Genomic DNA, 22,873 nt, shown 5'->3' on the forward strand with positions numbered 1-22,873 from the left:
AATAGCAAGCCTGTTTGTACTGTTACGCACATAGCAGGAAGTTGTCTCTTATCAGTACATTAGATGTGTTGACGATGGATGACTTCCTGCTGTAATAGCATGTACAGTGTTGTGCAGAAGAGCTCATCTTAACCTTTTGTCTTCACCCTTCAATAATGTCTCTGAAACACAAATCTGATGCAAGTGCTGGTGATATAGTAATGAAAAGAAAAACCATCACCATTAAAATAAAGTAGAAATAATAAAAAGGTCAGAGAGAGGTGAAACTGCATCATTCATTGGCAGAGCACTTGGTTACAGTCAGTCAACAACGGCATTTATTAAAATAATGTACCTGTTCCGACTTACATACAAATTCAACTTAAGTACAAACCTATAGTCCCTATCTCATATGTAACCTGGGGACTGCCTGTACAGTATAGCATAAAAGAAAATAGTTGTTATATTTACAAGCTAAAATTCTAATTAAATTTAAGGCTAACATGCTTAAAAATGTATTCATACATTAGACAAATTTAATTATTAAGCTAACAAGCATATTGTTTACTATGCAACAAGGGCAAATCCTTTTTTTTTTAATCTGTTTTTGTTCTAAATAAAGATTTTTGCTGCAGTAAATACAAGTTTGTTCAATTTTAGTGATGATCATTGAATTCTGCAGAAGAACACTGTATATTTAATATATTGCATTTATATAATCACATAATGTGTGCAGATCCCATTCAAATGGAAAATGCTGTGGACAAGGAAGGGGAAGGATGCTCTCTTTTTTTTAAAAAAAGATTTGGTTTAGCTGGTTTTATGGACATTTTATCAAGCTTGTCAGTAACTTTTTATGCTCCACAATTGTCTCTAGCTCTTTAAAGGCATTGTGCAGATTTTGCTAAGTTTTTTTAATAAAATATGCAGGCACAATCATGTATTAAAAAATTAATTTCAGGGAGGACATGCAGAGAAGGGGTGTATCACATGCATAACATATTCATAAGTGACATCCTAAGGTGACTGACTGGTCAAGGGATGTTTTAATAAGGGATGGGGACAAGGAGCACTGACAGGAGCTAAACATGTGTGGCATAGAGTTTTCCACAGTGCACAAGCCACAGACTGACATGGGAAGAGTGAATGTTGCTGACCATGCTGTAGGATCACCCTGCCCTTACTGTTGATGACCTAGAAACTTCAAGAAGTTCCCTTTGGCTTTCAGGCTAGCAAATAGATTTTTACTATTTTAGGATTGCATGTCTTAAAATAAACATTATTTAGCATTTTTGTAATTTTGTGTCAGTCTAAGATCTCATCATAAGTCCTGAGAGAACCGAGGCAATGGTTGCAGACCCCACTTTGCGAAACACACCAAGTGCTGGTAAATAAAAATGGGTTTTATCCAAGGTCTTTATCAAAATAACAAAAGAGGACATAATCCACTGTGACAAAAATGAGAGCAATACATATTTAAGCATCCATTCTTAAACTTCAAAACAAAAATGAGTATTGGCTGAAGGTTGGAGATTAGTTTTTTTTCTGGGATTGCACAGCACTTATAAAAAGTGTATGGGCTGTTAACTGAATAGTTCTGTTATAAATAAATCTTTATTTTTGATCACTAGCCAAAATTCTATCTAAATACAGTACATTGAGAACCCCAATAGAGATGCATATGTGAAATGCACTAATTTAAACTTCCAAAGCAATGAAAGGAAAGTGTAGGTTAGGTATGCAGGTATGCTTTAATATCTTAAGATTACAGGTAGATGATTTGATGTAAGTACCAGCAGCAATATTGTAAGCAATTAAATCATACAATATATGCTTTTCTGTTTTTGTTTGCACAAGATAGATACAAAACTAACAGAATATCCATGAAAATCAAGAATAGAACCTACATACCTTTATTTCTGGAATAGTTATTCTAGAGTCAGGGTTTTTATCCAGCATTTGCAGAAGTAAGTCTTTCAGTGACTCGCTAACTACTGGCCTACAACAAAAGAAAAATATTTGAATATTTGTTACTTTTTGCTTTTCTATACAAGTAAACAAATTTGCTCAGTAGTATGTGATTTTATTTCCTAAGCACCTTTGCTGACTTATTTTAACAGTTTTGAAAGATATTCTTTAAAAATTATTATAAACAAATTAATTCATATGTATTTTGATAATATATATATTTATTTTCCAAATAGGATGCCAAATCTATTGCTTTAAAATGCAGGTTACGTTTCAGTGTAACTGATTTAAATGCATGTTCTTCTGTATTTTATGTAATTTCAAAGTTAAATTAGACCCATTATTTCAATAATCAGTCATAAATAGACAATGATGCAAATTTTGATTTTGGAGTTTTGAAAATTGCATATTGCTCTTGATCTCCCACACTGAAGTTTTATAAACAAATAAATAATTGTAGTACTTATTTGTGATTCTTAAGTACTTTGGTTAAAGGTTTAGGGTAAATACATTTATTTTATAGAGATAATACAATGTTACTTATAAGATGCACTTGTTAAGATGGATTTTTTATCCCCTCAGAGAGCCAAGACATTTTTCAAGAATGTGAAAAAACATTATTTGACAAACTGCATCAGCACTTACTGGTTATCATTAAACATAAAAAGACTCTGGCCACATGCTTCTTTGTTTGATTTTGAGAAGTTTATATGTCAGGATCTCCAAAATTTATTGTCATGCAGGGAAAATGAGTTTTGGTGTAAAGGATGAAATACACTAAGGACTACTCTTCAAAAATAAATTTAAAGGATTCTGGCTACCAATTATACTGTAGTCCTGCAGTGCATTCTTGACTGGATACTCCCAAGTATAAGAAACAATTATGGTTCAGTCACATAAAACAATGAACTGTGGGGGAAGAGAAGAGCTGCACACTGTAAAAACAATTGTAAAGTATGTACAGTTTGCTTAAGAACTAATTGTTTTTTATCATATAGTCTACCCAAATAATTAAAACCATTATGAAATCTGTCTTGCATGTAAATTCACTTAACACTCTTTAAGTGTTAAGTGTTAATGATCTTCCCCCTTAGCCAACAGCCTGACTTGTCATGAGAAAAAGCACTCACGTTTCTGGAAATTCCACCGGCTTGTTCTTTATCTTGCTATGTAATGATAGAATGTACTCATCTATAAAAGGGCACTAGAAAGAAATTGAAACATTGCTTTAGATGTCAGTGTTCACAAACAAACTACACTTCTGTACATTCATCGGTTATTTACATTTTTGGTTTTTTCATTAAACTTAAAAATGAAGCACACACGCAACACAATGAAATGTTAAGCCTGATGAAAATAAGTGTTATACAAATCTCACTTTTTCTTAAGCCCTTTATGAAAATGTAAGTTTTTACAAAGGGCTGAAGTTAACTCTGCTTACAATGCCATCTCATCGTCATTTTTTCCTACAGCATTTTTTATCATGGGTCCCACTGTCAAAAAGGTAGGTTTCAATAGCCTTTTCGAGATCAAAAGACACTTTCAGGCACACTGCAGATATTTAAAAAAAAAAACAATGCATTCTTCTGAAAGGTGGCTGTTAAAATTGCAGTTGAAGATCCTACCAAGGTGAGAAAAATACATTGAGCAAGATGGTCAGAAGGTGGAAAAAACTGCATTCATTCCTTTGAATCAGAGCTATGTTAATTAGGAAACTGAACAGGACCATTGATCAAAAAGGGGAAAATAGACAGGTTAGGCATTATTAAGGGCAGGAAAGGCTGAACATTATTCACTAGCCCAAAACATCTGTGCTCGGAAGCCTGTTCTGGGCCCTCAAATTGTTAGGGAGCAGCAAGAATATTGTTATTAAACTGGTGGTTTGTAGTTGCAGGGCAATAATAAATGTTGTTGTTATTAGGTTGTGCTTGTATTGATATTTTAATTGTATCACATCAGGTCAGGTTGGGGAGCATGCACTGGTACAGCGCGTTGCTGCACCCACCACATGACGAAACAGTTCGATATCCTGAACCAACCACTATGGTCCTTAACAATGAGGATTCTGCAAGCCAGATCAGACTCTGGGAATCGTGCCACATGGCTGTAGTGCCAAAACTGATGCTCCCTCACAATGCAGGTAATGTGCCACTAGATAGTGTCCATGTCTCGCAACCATATAGCAAGACTGGAAGCACCAGGGCTCTAAAGATTTGGACCTTTGTCCTTTTGCATAGATATCGGGAGCACCACACACCCCTTTCCAGTGACCTCATGGACACCCCCCCGATGCTCTCCAAATCTGTCTACTGACTTCATAGGAAGAGTCACCAGAGACATGAATATCACTGCCAACACACTCTCCGCAAACAGACACACTGTTGACGGCTGTACCTAAGAGGTCATTAAAGGCCTGAATCTTGGTTATTATCCAGGACACTTGCAAGCCCAGTTACTCAAAATCCTTCCTCAGTCTCTCGAGAGCCCCGATCAGAGCCCCCATTGACTCCACTGTATGAGTTTCACCAAATCAAATTTCATAACAACTGATATTGTTATGGCAATATGGTGAAATCACAGGTTGTAAGTTGTATTTTGTAAAAAAGGGTAAGTGGTACAAAAGGTGACAATTCATTTACCAAACATTTTTGTCTAGTCTTCATATAGCACAAAAATATATTGTAGAAATACACTTGTTAAATTGAAGAAGAGAAAGAAATATAGATACAGTATGTATAAAAATGAGTTGACCAGAAATTAACTTTCTGTGTGATTGTCTTGCTGAATACAACTGTAGCATAGAAAGAAAATCAACTATACATTAGTTTTTCTGTTCAGCTTCTAATGCATTCTAGCCACCATCCTTGGTGAATAAAGTCAATTTTAATTTCCCCTTGAGCAGTAGTTTGCATACTTGAAAGCTAAAGATGTGAAAATCCAATTTATACATTTTTTATTTCAAATACCATTCAGTCCAAGAGGATGTTCCAGAAACAGCAGTGGATACAGATATAAAGCAGGCAGACACTGGACATTGGATTTTATAATGATATTTAATCAAGTGATCGCAAAAGAATGAATTAAATGAAAAACAGTTTCAGTAATGCTATTAATTGCTAAGCAAGTAACTTTTTTGCATTTTAAATCGTAAAACCTTCTTATTTTAAATGGTCTATTTTGTTTTTCATTTTTAACAGTAGAAATAATTTTACCTACCTTTCCAAATACAAAGCAGAAAAGTGTCACTCCTATTGCCCAAATGTCTAGTGCCTGCAAAACATTAATTCATTTTAATTTTACATTTACCATTAAACACATACAAGAACCTTTCACAATATAATTTATGTTACTCTTTGCCTCATCTATCTGCTGTATTTACTTTTCTCAACATTTTTCAGTAATTTTTATGCTGTTTGAACTTTTGTCAATAAAACTACTAGTATAATGCAGGTATGAATGAAAATGCAAAACACATTTTAGTGGTCCTTTCTTGCAAGGACAATAGTTTATTTACAAAAATTAAGAATAAGTAAAGCTGCCATTTCTTTCACAAAGAATTCTCCAGGATGGATTTATTACCATGCTTTCATCCAGGTGAAAGCATCAGGACATTTTTTTATGATTTCAGTCCTGAATAGGTTGGAACAGAACAGTGAGTAAATTAACCCTTTCTTTGCTGATACATTACTTATTATATCTTATGTGAATACCACTGGACTATTTCGATGAACAAGAAAATTGGTAAAGGCAGCTGTCAGACTGAAGAAGAAGGGGTTTCAAGCTTGGCTGGGTTTGGAACTCCAGTGGTAGTTGACAGATACCAACAGGTCAAGAGAAGTGTGACAATGTCAGTTTAAAAGGAAAAACTCAAGTGTGAGAGGAATACAATGAGGCCTTGAAGAGATTCTGGGAAACTGTCTGGTTACTCTGGTGGGAGAAGCATTTGTTTGCTTATGTGGTTTATAGCAGGGATTATATCTCTTCGCTGGCCTGGAAATGCCTTGGTATGTTCCCAGAAGAGTTGGAGGATGTGGCAAAGGAGAGGGACGTCTAGGCATCTTTGCTTAGACTGCTGCCACTCTGAACTAGACCCGGATAAGTGGCAGAAAATGTATGGGTGAATGGATCAAAATCTAACTTTATGTAATTTATATGTTGTATTATTATATATTTACAGTATGTCGTAAAGTAGAACAAGGGTGACCACTGTTGCCTCAAAGTGTCATGGACCTGTGTTATATCTGTGGCCAGTTACTGTCTTTGTGTTTCTCCTGGTGGGGGTGCACCATAAGCTATTTAGTAGCACCAAATGTGTGTGTTTAAGAGTGTGTCCAGTGAAAAACTGGCTCTTCATGTATTTTGTTTGAGGCTGCCAGAATTAGACATAAATATCTTGACCATGTTCAGTAGTGAGTGTATCCAGAAAATGACTTGATATTTCAAGGTAGATCATTTGCACTCATTGCTGATCTACACCAGACAATAACATATAGAGTATGTATCACTTCCTCAAAAGGTTGTCCATCAACACACAAAATGGTGTGGTCATGCTGACTAGATCTACCAATAATCATACCTTTGGACTTCTTTATGTTTATATTAAGGTCATAAAGCTAGCTTGCGGATTTCACCAAGTCTACAAGATTTTGTAATTCAGCATTTGTGGAGGTGATATAACATTTGCTATTTATTGGCTTTATTGGTTTTGTATTAACCACTGTCCCTTCAGCAGTCCATAGCTGTAATATAGGCAGTTATAATTAAAAATGATTAAAGATTGCCCTGTTAAGCAAGTTGTCCTTTACACTGAAGAACCAAGGGGGTGCTTTTAGAAAGTATGCTAGATTGTTACTTGCAGACATCTTTTCTGGTCTCTAGTAACATCATGGCCTCACTGCATATGCAGTCTATCTACAACATCTTTCTGTAAACCCACATAATATTTGTCAATGGTGACACACATCAAAGCGAAAATCCATTTTGAAGTCCAATGGTTTCCAAAAAACTTTGAAGATTCACATTTTGTTTCAAAGCTAAATTGCTACTTAATGAAAAAGTACATATGCAAGAGAACTAAGAATGTAACACTTCCTGCCTCAAAAGCATTAACTTTGCCCCTTTCAAGCAACAGCCTGTGTGTGTGTATGTAATATATATATTTGTGTTAATTCACTTTCAATGGAGAAGGCTGAATTTAAGTACTTAATATATAGTAGTATTTAAGTACTTAATATATGCACCAAGAGCAAAAATACAAAAAAAAAAACTTTAGTAGCCTCTTTAGCATTAGGTTTATTCCAGCAAAAAATGATGAAAACACTGAATTTTTATAACAATGTAATTATGAGTTACAAAAGCAAGCAAATATCAAAATATCAACATAAATATAGTAGAAAGGGCATATCATGTGTCTAGGGCTGTGCTGATGCTGTGCATGTTCTTTGTATATGTTTTGAAACAGTCATCAATGCAAAGTCCAATGTTGTAATCAGGTCATTAGTAGCATGTTTATTTGCACACTTTTCTTATATTTTTTTTCTGTTCCTTGCATACGTGAATGCGCCTCTTGTGTTACTGTAAGCTACCACAGCGCAAGGTTTAGTGACTTTCCCCTGACAGGAACACCAACAGCTGCCACATTGTGGACAGTGCTTAGGGGGTTAACGTCTTGCTTGTCCTTGCACTTGATTGCAATTATTTTGCCTTTTTATCATGAAGCTACTGCTGAACCATGGTGAAGCTTCACGCGACTAGAGATATTACGGAGGTTCAGTCATACAGTGCCATATCATGCATCAGTTTCACATCAGCATTTGATTACCAATTCATATCATCATCACTGTCTCTTGATTCGAGCAATAGTTCAGTTACAATTCGTTCTGAAACAGCCATTATGGTTTTTAATTTGCCATTATGCTTTTCATTGGAGGCTCTTCCCACTTATGCATATTGATGAGTTTCCTTACAGTTACCATAAAGTGGCAGAAAGCACAGAAATGTTTTTTTTTTTTTTGCGCAGCATGTTATTTCATCCAGTACATGGCAGCAGAACACTGTCCTGAGTATTATTCTGGATTAACACTGGGTATTATTACACATCACCCTGAGCCTGACTTGTGTTTAACCATACTTGCTTTGAATTACAAGCTCAAGTAATGCTTGGGTTTAATGCCAAGAGGGTTAATAAAAAAACCAAACCGATTAATAAGAATGTGGCATGTGACTTAGCTTAGTTATATTTGTATTGTAGATTTTTTCAGCTTTGTCGCTGTCTTTCTGTCTCAATTTCCAAAACACTCTGCATAATATCAAACAATGTTGACATTTCTACTTTTTCCTCAGAGCAAAATGAAACTATACAAATGCACTAATTATATGTAAATTCTTATGTCAGGGAGACTTTAGCAGTGCAGTTAAATTAACTGACTTGCGCCAGGAAAACTTTGGAAAGGTTTCTTATTTGTTTTGCACATTTAAAAGAATAATGACTAAAATACCATCTCAACTTGGATAGTGAGATATGTTTTATTGGTATGTTGTAAAGTTGTCATTATTAAGTAACCACTGTTAGTAATGTGGGTGACCTTTATGGAACTATCACTTTTAAGAGAGCACGTGCAACAAATTTGAATGAAAATAGAACACGCTGGCATACCGTTCTTTACAAGACAGTGCTGGAAAAAGTGAGTAGGACACAAAAGGCAAGGTAACACTTTTGGTGTGGGGTGGCTGTAGATGTTAATTTAAGCAGTAACAAAAGATAATCTAGCCAGGACAGGTGTCAGTCAAAGCATCTTAAAAAATGTTTATGTACAGCATTTCATTTTGAATCATTTGAACAGTATGTGCATCATCAGTAGGGTGATAACCACATGTGTTATTGTTGTCACTTCATTATTATTACTGTAAATGTATGTGAACCTTAATAAAGATTTGGACTGCAGCAAGACTCAATGATCCTCATTACAATGTAGTTAAAACTATGCTTATTTACCCTTCATGTATCTATTATTGCATCTCATTATAATGAATAAACATTTTACATCTTACCATTAGTAAATTACACAGTGCTTTGCACTTCAAAAAAGTAAAGTTGCTGCCTTTGCAAGGTAACTGCCAACTTACTTTTGCCCAACCAGCCTATAATATAATAAAATTGTGAAATAATTATAGCCTGTCCGATATAATTAGAATTGCTTTTTGTTTTACCCACTGACTAGCTGAAATACCCAGCACTGCCCGGGAGGAAAATAAAATGTTTTTTTTTTAATTGTTTGAGAAAAATATAATTTAAAAAAAACAACTTTAAAAATAAAAATAAATTAACAAACAATGAAGACTCACTAATGTGCTTGTCCTGCAGTCTTTTATGTATGTTATCATCCAGTCGACGCTCGGAACCGGCCAACTCTATTTAATTTCAAAAGCAACAAGGGCACGGTGGTGCTCAAACATAAAGAATGCTGGCAGTCACCTCCAGTTTGCACTCTGGTTGTCGTTCTAAGTGTCAACTGGATGATAACATGCATACAAGACTGTAAGATCAAGAGAAGGGGGTGAGTTAGGATTGATTTCAATATACAGTATTTTTAGTCGACCAATGAGAAACATGTGTACCATATTTCATGAAAATCATTCTAGCTGTTTGGCAAGTGATGCTGGAACATACATACACAAATACATTTACTTAAACATGTTGATTACAGCGATTTCTTTGTTGACTTTTTGACTAGTGTACCTTCTTTATGTTTCTTAGAATTCTGACCTTGGCATCCTGGTATATTTATTTTAAGGACCTCAATCAGTGTTTATACGGATAGTAATTAAAATTAAACAAATACAACATCAGAAGCCAAGAGGTTAACTTTAAAGGTGATTTTTGTCTGTCATCTCTGAAACTACAAAACTGAAGGACATGTCAAGTGTCCAGCTATCATTCTAAAAGGAAAACACAAGAGCTCTTGTTGGGGTTTCCACCAATTGAAATTAAAAAGATGCTAAAATTCAGATTAAAAGGAAGTAGAATGTATTTCCAAAACATTGTCTCACCAATTAAGTAACCATTTACAGATCTGGAAAGTAGCAAGTTGTACAGCCATGTAAAGACTTGGTCCACTCAAAAACTGGAAAACAGCTGTTTCAAACTCTCCATCACTCAGGTATAATTAAAAGAATCAGTGAAAGCCAGTGAATTACAACAAGAGATAGCGAGCACAGGAACAGCAAACAAATAGCCAAGATTTTAAAAACAAATGCAAGAGTAAAGTGTCACTGTACTGTAAGTGAGAAATTGCCGAAAAAAATCAGATGTGGCCATGATGAGATACTGTGTTGGTAAATAAACATTATGCAAGATAAGGTGTATTTAAAAGGTTCTGCTGACAAATGGAATGTTCTTCCCTGAGAGAAAAAGTGCATTATCAATAAACATTTTCCAGCAAACAAACTAGCTCCAAAAGAAGTATAGTCTTCTGTCATGTATTAACATGACTGATAAACTGACACGTCACCAGCCCTGATTCTTACATTGCTCGTTTTAAAATACTATGAATTAGTACAGTTGATTGAGACAGTTACTTTAAAATGAGTTCAACAAGAACATGAGGACACAGTTGGAAACCTGTTACAAACATTAGGAAGTTTTCACACAGAGAACTATAGACATATGGAATAATTTACCAAACAGTAAGGTAGACAGTAGGATTTCAATGACCTTCAAACCTTGACTACATGTTATTTGGAGGAATTAAGTGGATAGGGCTGGTGAGCTTTGTTGGGCTGAATAGCCTGCTCTTGTCTAAATTTTTATTGTTCTAAAATGTTGCTATAAATGCACAGAAACCTACTGATAGTCCATGAAAATGGGAACATGTATACTGTTAGTTAATTTTAAAACGAGCTGATTAAAAGGCCAATACCAATGTTCATGTTAAGTGAGTACATTTTCACCACTGGAAACTTCCATCCAAAAAATTACTTTTCTCACAAAACCTGGTTTAGCTCTAATGAGATAAAAAGTGAAATTGGTGACAAGAGGTTCAAGAGCGGATTTTATTATTTTGGAGCAAAATGTTACATCCATGAAATTAGTATTTTCTATTGTATGGAGACTAATGAACATAAGAGCCAACGTATATTGTCATCCACAAAGGTAATCAGCCTATAACATAAGATTTTCAAACCAAATTCAGGGTCATGCATGGACACAGATTTCAGAACCAGAGGAGGATGGGGCACCAGTACTTAACAGCACCCAATTATGTACAACCACACTGAAAATCACAAGGGGCCAGTTTAAACTCTACGGTTAAATGAATAAACATGTGTTCATAGTTTTGGAGGAAAATTCTGGGTACAAAGGGAAAAATTCACTCAGAAATTGGGAGAAACTCCTCTCCGACTGTGACAAGCCCAGTTCACTGCATCAGTGTCTTGTTAAACAAGAAATTTCACTGGGCTGTCCAAATTAGCATAAAATAAATAGTATATATATATATATATATATATATATATATATATACTGTATATATACATACATACAGTAATCCTCGCTATATCGCTTCGACTTTCAGGGTTTCACTCTATCGGATTTTAAATGTAAGCACATCTAAATATATATCACAGATTTTTCGCTGGTTCGTAAATTTCTGCAGACAATGGGTCTTTTAATTTATGCTACACGCTTCCTCAGTTTGTTTGCCCTGTTGATTTCATACAAGGGACGCTTATTGGCGGATGGCTTAGAAGCTACCCAATCAGAGCATGTATTACATATTAACTAAAACTCCTCAATGCTATAAGATATGCATCCCGCTCGGAGCTTGATTGTTTGCTTGTCTCTGCCTCTCTCTCACCCTCTCTGACATTCTCTGCCTGACGGAGGGCTGTTTGCACAGAGGCTGTTTGCTTAAAAGATACTGACGCTCCTCTAAAACAATGCCTCTTTATTGCGGTGCTCGGCATATTTAAAAGCACAAAAGCACACATATTGATTTTTTGATTGTTGCTTTAATCTCGCTGTCTCTCTCTGACGTTCTCTGCGCCTGACTGAGGAGATGTGAGCAGAGGGGCTGTTTGCACAGAGGCTGTTTGCTTAGAAGATACTAACGCTCCTCTAAAAAATGCTGCGGCAAACTTAAAAGCACAAGTATTGATTTTTTGATTGTTTGCTTTTTCTTTGCGCCTCTCTCTCTCTCCCTCTGAAATTCTCTGCTCCTGAAGAGAAGAAGATCTATTTGCATTCTTTTAATTGAGAGAAAGAACTGTCATCTCTGTCTTGTCATGGAGGACAGTTTAAACTTTTGACTAAAGGGTGTTATTTCATGTCTAGAGGGCTCTAATAATGTTAACAGTGTGGGAGAGTTTATAAGGGCTTAAAATATATAAAAATAACTACACAAACATATGGTTTCTACTTGGATTTTTCTCATCGGGGGTTCTGGAATGCAACCCCCGCGATCGAGGAGGGATTACTGTATATATATATATATACACATATACATATACATACATATATATATACATATATATATACATATATATAAATATACACATATATATATACATATATATATATATATATATATATATATATATATATATATATATATATATATATATATATATATATATATATATATATATATATATATATATATATATATACACTAGAAAATACCAAGGCCAAGAAGAGAAGTAGTGTGTTAAAGAAGCAATGAAAAGAAAAGGAAACATTTTGAAAATAACATAACCTGATTGTCAATGTAATTGTTTTGTCACTGTTGTGAGTGATGAGTGTTGTTGTCATATATATATATATATATATATATATATATATATATATATATATTTACACACACACACATAAACATATATATATATACATATCTATACATATACACATATCTACATATATACACACACAGCTATTTCAGTATCAGTGCAATACGCTGTTTGTTAAAACGGTTGACTCCGCTCTTACGTGCAATAACAAATCAAATCATTCAGTTGTCTTTGCTCATATGTCATTTTAGAGCTGGACGCCTGGCATCTTTTTGGCCACAAGTTCGCTTTCTGTTTGGTGTGAGGTTCTGTGTTGTGGAGATTCTCAGGATGGACTGCAGGTGCTCATCAGTGAGGCGACTCCTGTGTGCTGTTTTGTTAGTCTTTATCACTGAGAAGAGCTTCTCACACAGATATGTGCTACCAAACATGCACAAGGTTCGAGCCGCATGTAGACTGACTTTTTTTGTTCTTCAAAGTCACCAAAGCGCCGTGCAAACTCAGTGCTAATAACTCTAGCTCAAGCGCTTGCATTATGGGATCTGTAGTTTATTGTGTTACCAGCGCTTCATATACCCGGCTTTAATAACAATAATACAGTATATAAAATGATCTCGGGCGGATATAATTACACGCCGGGCGGATGTGGCCCGCCCTTGAGTTTGACACATATGGACTAAATAGAACTTGAAAAGATATATTTTTTCAAATGTGATCGCAAATTCAGATAGAGTTGACGCAAGCACTACAGCCTGCATGCCTCAATGAGACATCCTCCCCTCGCTCTTACTTTTTTACCGTTCATCTAATGAATACACTGAGTATGGCTTTACCAAACCAATCATTGATGGCGAATAAAGTATCCATTATTCGAGTATGTAGAGCGGGATATATATATATACATATATATATACCCGATCGCAGCGAGAAGTAGTGTGTTAAAAAGGTAGAAAAAGAAAAGGGAGCATTTTAAAATAACGTAACATGACTGTCAATATACAGTATTTGTTTTGTGAGTGTTACTGAGTGTTGCTGTCATCAAGGATTTGATTATCATTATTTCTTTCAATCAGGTTCGTATTTGTAGGATGTGTTGTGTTCAAGTTACATTCCGTGTTTGTCAATCGCTGTAAAGATGACAGGTTTCATTCATCGATTCGCTTCTTACTGCATCAATAAACAGCTCGCCTTCTTCTTTATCTGAGACCTGACACACTGCATGCACGGGTTTTTACACTGTCTTCCTTTAGCGGACATTGACTTTTTCCACCGTGTGCTTTGTTTCCACAGTAGCTGCATTTATGAATATGCTTATCAGACGCTTCATATTTTTGCTGCCTTTTCAATTGTGTAATTCGGTTTTGTTCAGCTCTTTGGAACTGTTGCTTTTATCTGTGCACTGCGCCAGTTCACGTGAGCCACTCGGTGTACTTGCATCGAAGGTTCCCAGCTGTGCTGGTGCCATCTCGTGCTATGTCCATAGCTTTATTTAATGTTACCTTAGTCCTGGCACTTAAAACTTTCTCTCGCAGTTTTGCTGAGTTTGTGTCAAACACCACCCTGACCATCTCATCTTCCTCTCCATAAGCACAGTCCTTCACCCGTGAATATTTACCCGTGGCAGTTTGCTATTGGATTGCCGCTGACGGACGGCCTTATATGGGCAGGCACTAAATTACAAACGCCAGCGCAGCCTGTCTATGAACTTAATTTAAAGTGTAGGTTTACATCGTGCTTTGTTTCAAGTAGCAGAACTCATAAATATGGTTGTATATGTCACTCGCCGCTTCTTATTGTTTCGCTGCCTTCTCAATTATATAATGCATGTTTTCTTGAGCGCTTTTTGAGGTCTTCCTGGTTTTCTATGTACTGCGTGATTACGTGGGAGGCGGATGATGTCACACTAAACTCCCACCACGCGTTGAAGCTCATCTCCATTACAGTAAATGGAGAAAAACTGCTTCCAGTTATGACCATTACGCGTAGAATTTCGATATAAAACCTGCCCAACTTTATATATATATATATATATATATATATATATATATATATATATATACACACTCACTTAAAGGATTATTAGGAACACCTGTTCAATTTCACATTAATGCAATTATCTAATCCACCAATCACATGGCAGTTGCTTCAATGCATTTAGGGGTGTGGTCCTGGTCAAGACAATCTCCTGAACTCCAAACTGAATGTCAGAATGGGAAAGAAAGGTGATTTAAGCAATTTTGAGCGTGGCATGGTTGTTGGTGCCAGACGGGCCGGTCTGAGTATTTCACAATCTGCTCAGATACTGGGATTTTCACGCACAACCATTTCTAGGGTTTACAAAGAATGGTGTAAAGGGACAAACATCCAGTATGCGGCAGTCCTGTGGGCGAAAATGCCTTGTTGATGCTAGAGGTCAGAGGAGAATGGGCCGACTGATTCAAACTGATAGAAGAGCAACTTTGACTGAAATAACCACTCGTTACAACCGAGGTATGCAGCAAAGCATTTGTGAAGCCACAACACGCACAACCTTGAGGCGGATGGGCTACAACAGCAGAAGACCCCACTGGGTACCGCTCATCTCCACTACAAATAGGAAAAAGAGGCTACAATTTGCACGAGCTCACCAAAATTGGACAGTTGAAGACTGGAAAAATGTTGCCTGGTCTGATGAGTCTCGATTTCTGTTGAGACATTCAAATGGTAGAGTCAGAATTTGGCGTAAACAGAATGAGAACATGGATCCATCATGCCTTGTTACCACTGTGCAGGCTGGTGGTGGTGGTGGTGTAATGGTGTGGGCGATGTTTTCTCGGCACACTTTAGGCCCCTTAGTGCCAATTGGGCATCGTTTAAATGCCACGGGCTACCTGAGCATTGTTTCTGACCATGTCCATCCCTTCATGACCACCATGTACCCATCCTCTGATTGCTACTTCCAGCAGGATAATGCACCATGTCACAAAGCTCGAATCATTTCAAATTGGTTTCTTGAACATGACAATGAGTTCACTGTACTAAAATGGCCCCCACAGTCACCAGATCTCAACCCAATAGAGTATCTTTGGGATGTGGTGGAACGGGAGCTTCGTGCCCTGGATGTGCATTCCACAAATCTCCATCAACTGCAAGATGCTATCCTATCAATATGGGCCAACATTTCTAAAGAATGCTTTCAGCACCTTGTTGAATCAATGCCACGTAGAATTAAGGCAGTATATCCCCCACAAACACAGTCTCTCGGAATTTGCATAAGCACAGCCCCTCACCTGCAATTTTAACTTAGTTACAAAGTGATCAAAACTCTCGCTTATATCCCGCGCCCTCTCATTAAACTTGTATCCCGCATACCCGTGGCATGACAAACGCCAGCGCAGCCTGTCTATGAACTTAATTTAAAGTTTAGGTTTACACCGTGCTTTGTTTCCGAAGTAGCAGCACTCATGAATATGGTTGTATATGTCACTCGCTCGCTTCTTATTGTTTCGCTGCCTTCTGAATTATCTAATGCATGTTTTCTTCAGCGCTTGTTGGAGCTCTTCCTGGTTTTCTACGTACTGCGTTGACAGTCAGTTCACGTGATTACGTGGGAAGCGTGATGATGTCACATGAAACTCCGCCCCCCATGGCTTTCGAGCTCAAATCCATTACATTATATGTAGAAAAATGGCTTCCAGTTATGACCATTACGCGTAGAATTTCAAAATGAAACCTGTCCAACTTTTGTAAGTAAGCTGTTAGGAATGAACCTGCCAAATTTCAGCCTTCTACCTACACGGGAAGTTGGAGAATTAGTGATGAGTCAGTGAGTGAGTGAGTCAGTGAGGGCTTTGCCTTTTATTAGTACAGTAATCCTCCTCGATCGCTGGGTTGCTCCACAACCCCCAGCGACTAAAAATCCGCGAAGTAGAAACCATATGTTTGTGTAGTTATTTTTATATATTTTAAGCCCTTATAAACTCTCCCACACTGTTAACATTATTAGAGCCCTCTAGACATGAAATAACACCCTTTAGTCAAAAGTTTAAACTGTCCTCCATGACAAGACAGAGATGACAGTTCTTTCTCACAATTAAAAGAATGCAAATAGATCTTCTTCTCTTCAGGAGCAGAGAATTTCAGAGGGAGAGAGAGAGAGAGCTCGCAAAGAAAAGCAAACAATCAAAAAATCAATATGTGCTTTTAAGTTTGCCGCGGCATTTTTTGAAGGAGCGTTAGTATCTTCTAAGCAAACAGCCTCTGTGCAAACAGCCCTCTGATCACATCTCCTCCGTCAGGCGCAGAGAACGTCAGAGAGAGAGAGCGAGATTAAAGCAACAATCAAAAAATCAATAAGTGGGCTTTTGTGCTTTTAAATATGCCGAGCACCGCAATAAAGCGGCATTTTTTTAGAGGAGCGTCAGTATCTTTTAAGCAAACAGCACCTCTGCTCACAGCCCCTCCGTCAGGCGCAGAGAATGTCAGAGAGGGTGAGAGAGGCAGAGACAAGCAAACAATCAAGCTCCGCGCGGGATGCATATCTTATAGCACTGAGGAGTTTAAGTTAATATGTAATACATGCTCTGATTGGGTAGCTTCTAAGCCATCCGCCAATAGCGTCCCTTGTATGAAATCAACAGGGCAAACAAACTGAGGAAGCGTGTAGCATAAATTAAAAGACCCACTGTCTGCAGAAATCCGCAAACCAGCGAAAAATCTGTGATATATATTTAGATGTGCTTACATTTAAAATCCGCGAAAGTCAAAGCGCGATATAGCGAGGGATTACTGTATAGATATATATATATATATATATATATATATATATACACACACACACAAACATATACAGTCAACCCTCGTTTATTGCGGTTAATCTGTTCCAGACTCTGCCGCGATAAATGAATTTCCGCGAAGTAGAAACCATATGTTTGTATGGTTATTTTTATATATTTTAAGCCCTTATAAACTCTCCCACACTGTTAACATTATTAGAGCCCTCTAGACATGAAATAACACCCTTTAGTCAAACGCTTAAACTGTGCTTCATTACAAGACAGAGATGGCAGTTCTTTCTCACAATTAAAAGAATGCAAACATATCTTATCTTCAAAGGAGCACCGTGAAGAGCAGATAATGTCAGAGAGAGCGCTAAGAAAAGCAAACAATCAAAAAATCAATACGTACTTTTAAGTATACAGAAGCACCGCGATAAAGCGGCATTTTGTAGAGGAGCGTCCTATCTTCTAGGCAAACAGCCACTGTGTAAACAGCCCCCTCTGCTCACACCCCCTCCGTCAGGCAGAGAGAGTGAGAGAGAAGCAAACAAAACAAGCGCCACGAGGGAAGCATATCTTTTAGCATTGAGGAGTTTCAGTTAATATGTAATACATGCTCTGATTGGGTAGCTTCTAAGCCATCCGCCAATAGCGTCCCTTGTATGAAATCAACTGGGCAATCAAACTAAGGAAGCGTAACCTAAATTAAAAGACCCATTGTCCGCAGAAAGCGGCTAACCAGTGAAAAATCCGTGATATATATTTAGATGTGCTTACATTTAAAATCCGCGATAGAGTGAAGCCGCGAAAGTCGAAGCGATATAGCGAGGGATTACTGTACATACATACATATTATATTATTATTATATATATATATATATATACACATACACACATATATATATATATATACACACACACACACAAATACATATTATATACTGTATATACATACACACATATATCTATACTAATAAAAGGCAAAGCCCTCACTGACTGACTGACTCATCACTAATTCTCCAACTTCCCGTATAGGTAGAAGGCTGAAATTTGGCAGGTTCATTCCTTACAGCTTCCTTACAAAAGTTGGGCAGGTTTCATTTCGAAATTCTACGCGTAATGGTCATAACTGGAAGCTATTTTTCTGCATATACTGTAATGGAGTTGAGCTCGAAAGCCGGGGGAGTTTCGTGACATCATCACGCCTCCCACGTAATCACGCAGTACGTAGAAAACCAGGAAGAGCTCCAAAAACCGCTGAAGAAAACATACATTATATAATTAAGAAGGCAGCGAAACAATTAGAAGCGAGCGAGTGACATATAAAACCATATTCAGCGGCTCACGCAACAGCAACAGTTCCAAAGAGTGCAGAACAAAAACTGAATTACACTGCTACGCTCAAATAGACAAACCACACGCCGTGGTGCAATAGTAGAGGCTTCGCCTCTAGCGCCGGTGTCCGAGGTTCGATTCCCGAGAGGGGATGCACTGAGTATGTCCATGTAATTCCCGATTCATTTTAGCCTTGCATCCCCTTGGTTTGAGATGTATGAAAAAATATGCGGTTAATGCAGAAAGACAGATCACCAATTGAAGCTTTATGAATAATGGATACTTTATTCGCGATCGATGATTGTTTTGGTAAAGCCATACTCAGTGTATTCATTAGATGAACGGTAAAAAAGTAAGAGCGAGGGGACGGTTACTTATTGGGGCACACAGGCAAAACCACAATAGCACGCGGGCTCGATGTACTGTAGTGCGCGTCAACTCGATCTGAACTGCGTGATCACATTCGAAAAAATTATCTTTTCAAGTTCTATTTAGTCCATATGTGTCAAACTCAAGGCCCGCAGGCCACATCCGGCCCCCTGTGTAATTATATCCGGCCCACGAGATCATTTTATATATTATTGTTATTAATGGCCTGGGGATATGAAGCGCTGGTAACACAATAGACTACAGATCCCATAATGCAGCGCTTCAGCTGCCTTGCCGAACACTTACCGCATTAATCAAGTCTAGCTTATGATGCTGCAAGTTATTGCGGCTAGCCCACACGATGCCGAAGAGAAAAGGTGATTCTGAACATAGAGGCTTTAAAAACCGATGGGAGGCTGAGTATATGTTTACTGACATTGCCGGTAAACCCATGTGTCTCATTTGTGGAGCTAATGTGGCTGTAATTACAGAATTTAATCTAAGACGGCACTATGAGACAAAACATCAAGATAACCTGAAAGACCTGAATGCAATGCAGAAGATACAGAAAGCAGAAGAGTTAAAGAAGAATCTGACACTTCAGCAGACGTTTTACCGTGCAAAATCACAAAGTGATTTCAAGTGAAGCTGCTTTTATGGGAGACACAAATGCACCAGTGCAACTTGCCCCACTTTCCCTGTTGCCAAGTAATGTTGAACCAAGTCGGCGCAACGGTGTTCCGAAATACATACTTTGCTGATAAACTGAGTGCACTGCGCACTGAGTTCACATGGCGCTTTGGTGACTTTGAAGAACAAAAAAAGAATTTTGAGTTGTTTCGCAACCCATTTGCCGTCGATGTGGAAACTGCACCTGTGCAGATTCAGATGGAGGTGATTGAGCTGCAGTGTAATGGCACACTGAAGGCAAAGTACGATACTGCACGCCCGCACAGTTTATTCACTCCATTCCCGCAGAAATGCTCCAGCTCCGCTACATGCGCTCGAACCTTGTGCATGTTTGGTAGCACATATCTGTGTGAGAAGCTCTTCTCAGTCATGAAGACTAACAAAACAGCACACAGGAGTCGCCTCACTGATGAGCACCTGCAGTCCATCCTGAGAATCTCCACAACACAGAACCTCACAGCAAACATAAACGAACTTGTTGCCAAAAAAAGATGCCAGGCGTCCAAATCTGATAAAATGACATAAGAGCAAAGACAACTGAATGATTTGATTTGTTATTGCTGAAAAGAACACATTTTATTTATATTTCCAGGTTTTGTTATGCACCATGTTCATATTTGAATTTGTATAATTTTGACAGGATATATTTTTATGGAGAGCAAAATCTTTTGGGATATTTAAAATTTAAGTTTATTTTTATATAAAATTACATAAGAGTAAAGAAATTTGAATGTTTGTTCTTTTAACGTTTACTTTATTTCTAACTTGTATAATTTAGACAGGATATATTTTTATGGAGAGCAAAATATTATAAGTTATTTAAGGTTTAAGTTGATTTATTCCGGAATAATATTCTGTCGAATAAATAAAAATTCCTTCTATTTAAAATTTAAATAGAACTTGAACAGATACGATAGTTCATAATATCCAGGCAGACTTGCATGTAAGAGCGGGAGTCATCCGTTTTAACAAACAGTGTATTGCACTGATACAAAATAGCCTGCCCATTTAATTATTTAGGAATGGATAAATAAATTAAGATTTTGTACAAATAATGTTTTTCATTTTTCTTCCTTCATGGATTCTGGCACCCCCAGCAACAGTTGCTCGCACCCCAAAGACTGTATATATGTGTGTGTATATATATATATATATATCTATACTAATAAAAGGCAAAGCCCTCACTCACTCACTGACTCACTCACTGACTCATCACTAATTCTCCAACTTCCCGTGTGGGTGGAAGGCTGAAATTTGGCAGGTTCATTCCTTACAGCTTCCTTACAAAAGTTGGGCAGGTTTTATATCGAAATTCTACGCGTAATGGTCATAACTGGAAGCAGTTTTTCTCCATTTACTGTAATGGAGATGAGCTTCAACGCCGGGGGCGGAGTTTCGTGACATCATCACGCCTCCCACGTAATCACGCAGTACATAGAAAACCAGGAAGACCTCAAAAAGCGCTGAAGAAAACATGCATTATATAATTGAGAAGGCAGCTAAACAATAAGAAGCGAGCGAGTGACATATACAACCATATTCATGAGTTCTGCTACTTCGGAAACAAAGCACGATGTAAACCTACACTTTAAATTAAGTTCATAGACAGGCTGCGCTGGCGCTTGTAATTTAGTGCCTGCCCATATAAGGCCGTCCGTCAGCGCAATCCAATAGCAAACTGCCACGGGTAAATATTCACGGGTGAAGGACTGTGCTTATGGAGAGGAAGATGAGATGGTCAGGGTGGTGTTTGACACAAACTCAGCTAAACTGCGAGAGAAAGTTTTAAGTGCCAGGACTAAGGTAACATTAAATACAGCCATGGACATAGCACGAGATGGCACCAGCACAGCTGGGAACCTTCGATGCATGTACACCAAGTGGCTCACGGAACTGACGCAGTGCACAGATAAAAGGCAACAGTTCCAAAGAGCTGAACAAAACCGAATTACACAATTGAAAAGGCAGCAAAAATATGAAGCGTCTCATACATACAAGCATATTCATAAATCCAACTACTGCGGAAACAAAGCACACGTTGGAAAAGTCAATGTCCCGCTAAAGGAAGACAGTGTAAAAACCCGTGCATGCAGTGTGTCAGGTCTCAGATAAAGAAGAAGACGAGCTGTTTATTGATGCAGTAAGAAACGAATCGATGAATGAAACCTGTCATCTTTACAACGATTGACAAACACGGAATGTAACTTGAACACAACACATCCTACAAATACGAACCTGATTGAAAGAAATAATGATAATCAAATCCTTGATGACAGCAACACTCAGTAACACTCACAAAACAAATACTGTATATTGACAGTCATGTTACGCTATTTTTAAAATGTTCCCTTTTCTTTTCTAGCTTTTTAACACACTACTTCTCGCTGATACGCTGGTATATGTATATGTATATATATATAACCCGATCTACATACTCGAATAATGGATACTTTATTCGCCATCAATGATTGTTTTGGTAAAGCCATACTCAGTGTATTCATTAGATGAACGGTAAAAAGTAAGGCGAGGGAGGATGACTTATTGAGGCATGCAGGCTGTAGTGCGCGTCAACTCTATCTGAATTGCGCGATCACATTTGAAAAATATATCTTTTCAAGTTCTATTTAGTCCATATGTGTCAAACTCAAGGGCAGGGCCACATCCGCCCGGCGTAATTATATCCGCCCGCGAGATCATTTTATATACTGTATTATTGTTATTAAAGCCCGGTATATGAAGCGCTGGTAACACAATAAACTACAGATCCCATAATGCAGCGCTTCAGCTGCCTTGCCGAACAGTTACCGCGTTAATCAAGTCTACCTTATGATGCTGCAAGTTATTGCGAAGCTAGCTCACACGATGCTGAAGAGAAAAGTTGATTCTGAAAATAGAGCCTTTAAAAACCGATGGGAGGCTGAGTATATGTTTACTGAACCCGTGTGTCTCATTTGTGGAGCTAATGTGGCTGTAATTACAGAATTTAATCTAAG

At 37.5% G+C, this 22,873-nt stretch overlaps 1 protein-coding gene across 5 annotated transcripts in view; it reads right to left on the minus strand.

Moving 5' to 3' along the window:
• camkk1a (calcium/calmodulin-dependent protein kinase kinase 1, alpha a) overlaps positions 1-22,873 on the minus strand; it is a 184,453-nt gene that overhangs the window by 14,972 nt on the left and 146,608 nt on the right. For all 5 annotated transcript variants that reach the window (XM_039756783.1, XM_039756784.1, XM_039756781.1 and 2 more), the window contains exons 12-14: positions 5,164-5,217; positions 3,078-3,151; positions 1,891-1,978 (exon numbers count right to left, since the gene is read on the minus strand). In XM_039756783.1, the coding sequence (XP_039612717.1) occupies positions 1,891-1,978; positions 3,078-3,151; positions 5,164-5,217 (216 nt within the window). The remainder of the gene's footprint in view (positions 1-1,890; positions 1,979-3,077; positions 3,152-5,163; positions 5,218-22,873) is intronic.

Source organism: Polypterus senegalus, chromosome 6 (genome assembly GCF_016835505.1).
Source record: "Polypterus senegalus isolate Bchr_013 chromosome 6, ASM1683550v1, whole genome shotgun sequence".
Lineage (NCBI taxonomy): Eukaryota > Metazoa > Chordata > Cladistia > Polypteriformes > Polypteridae > Polypterus > Polypterus senegalus.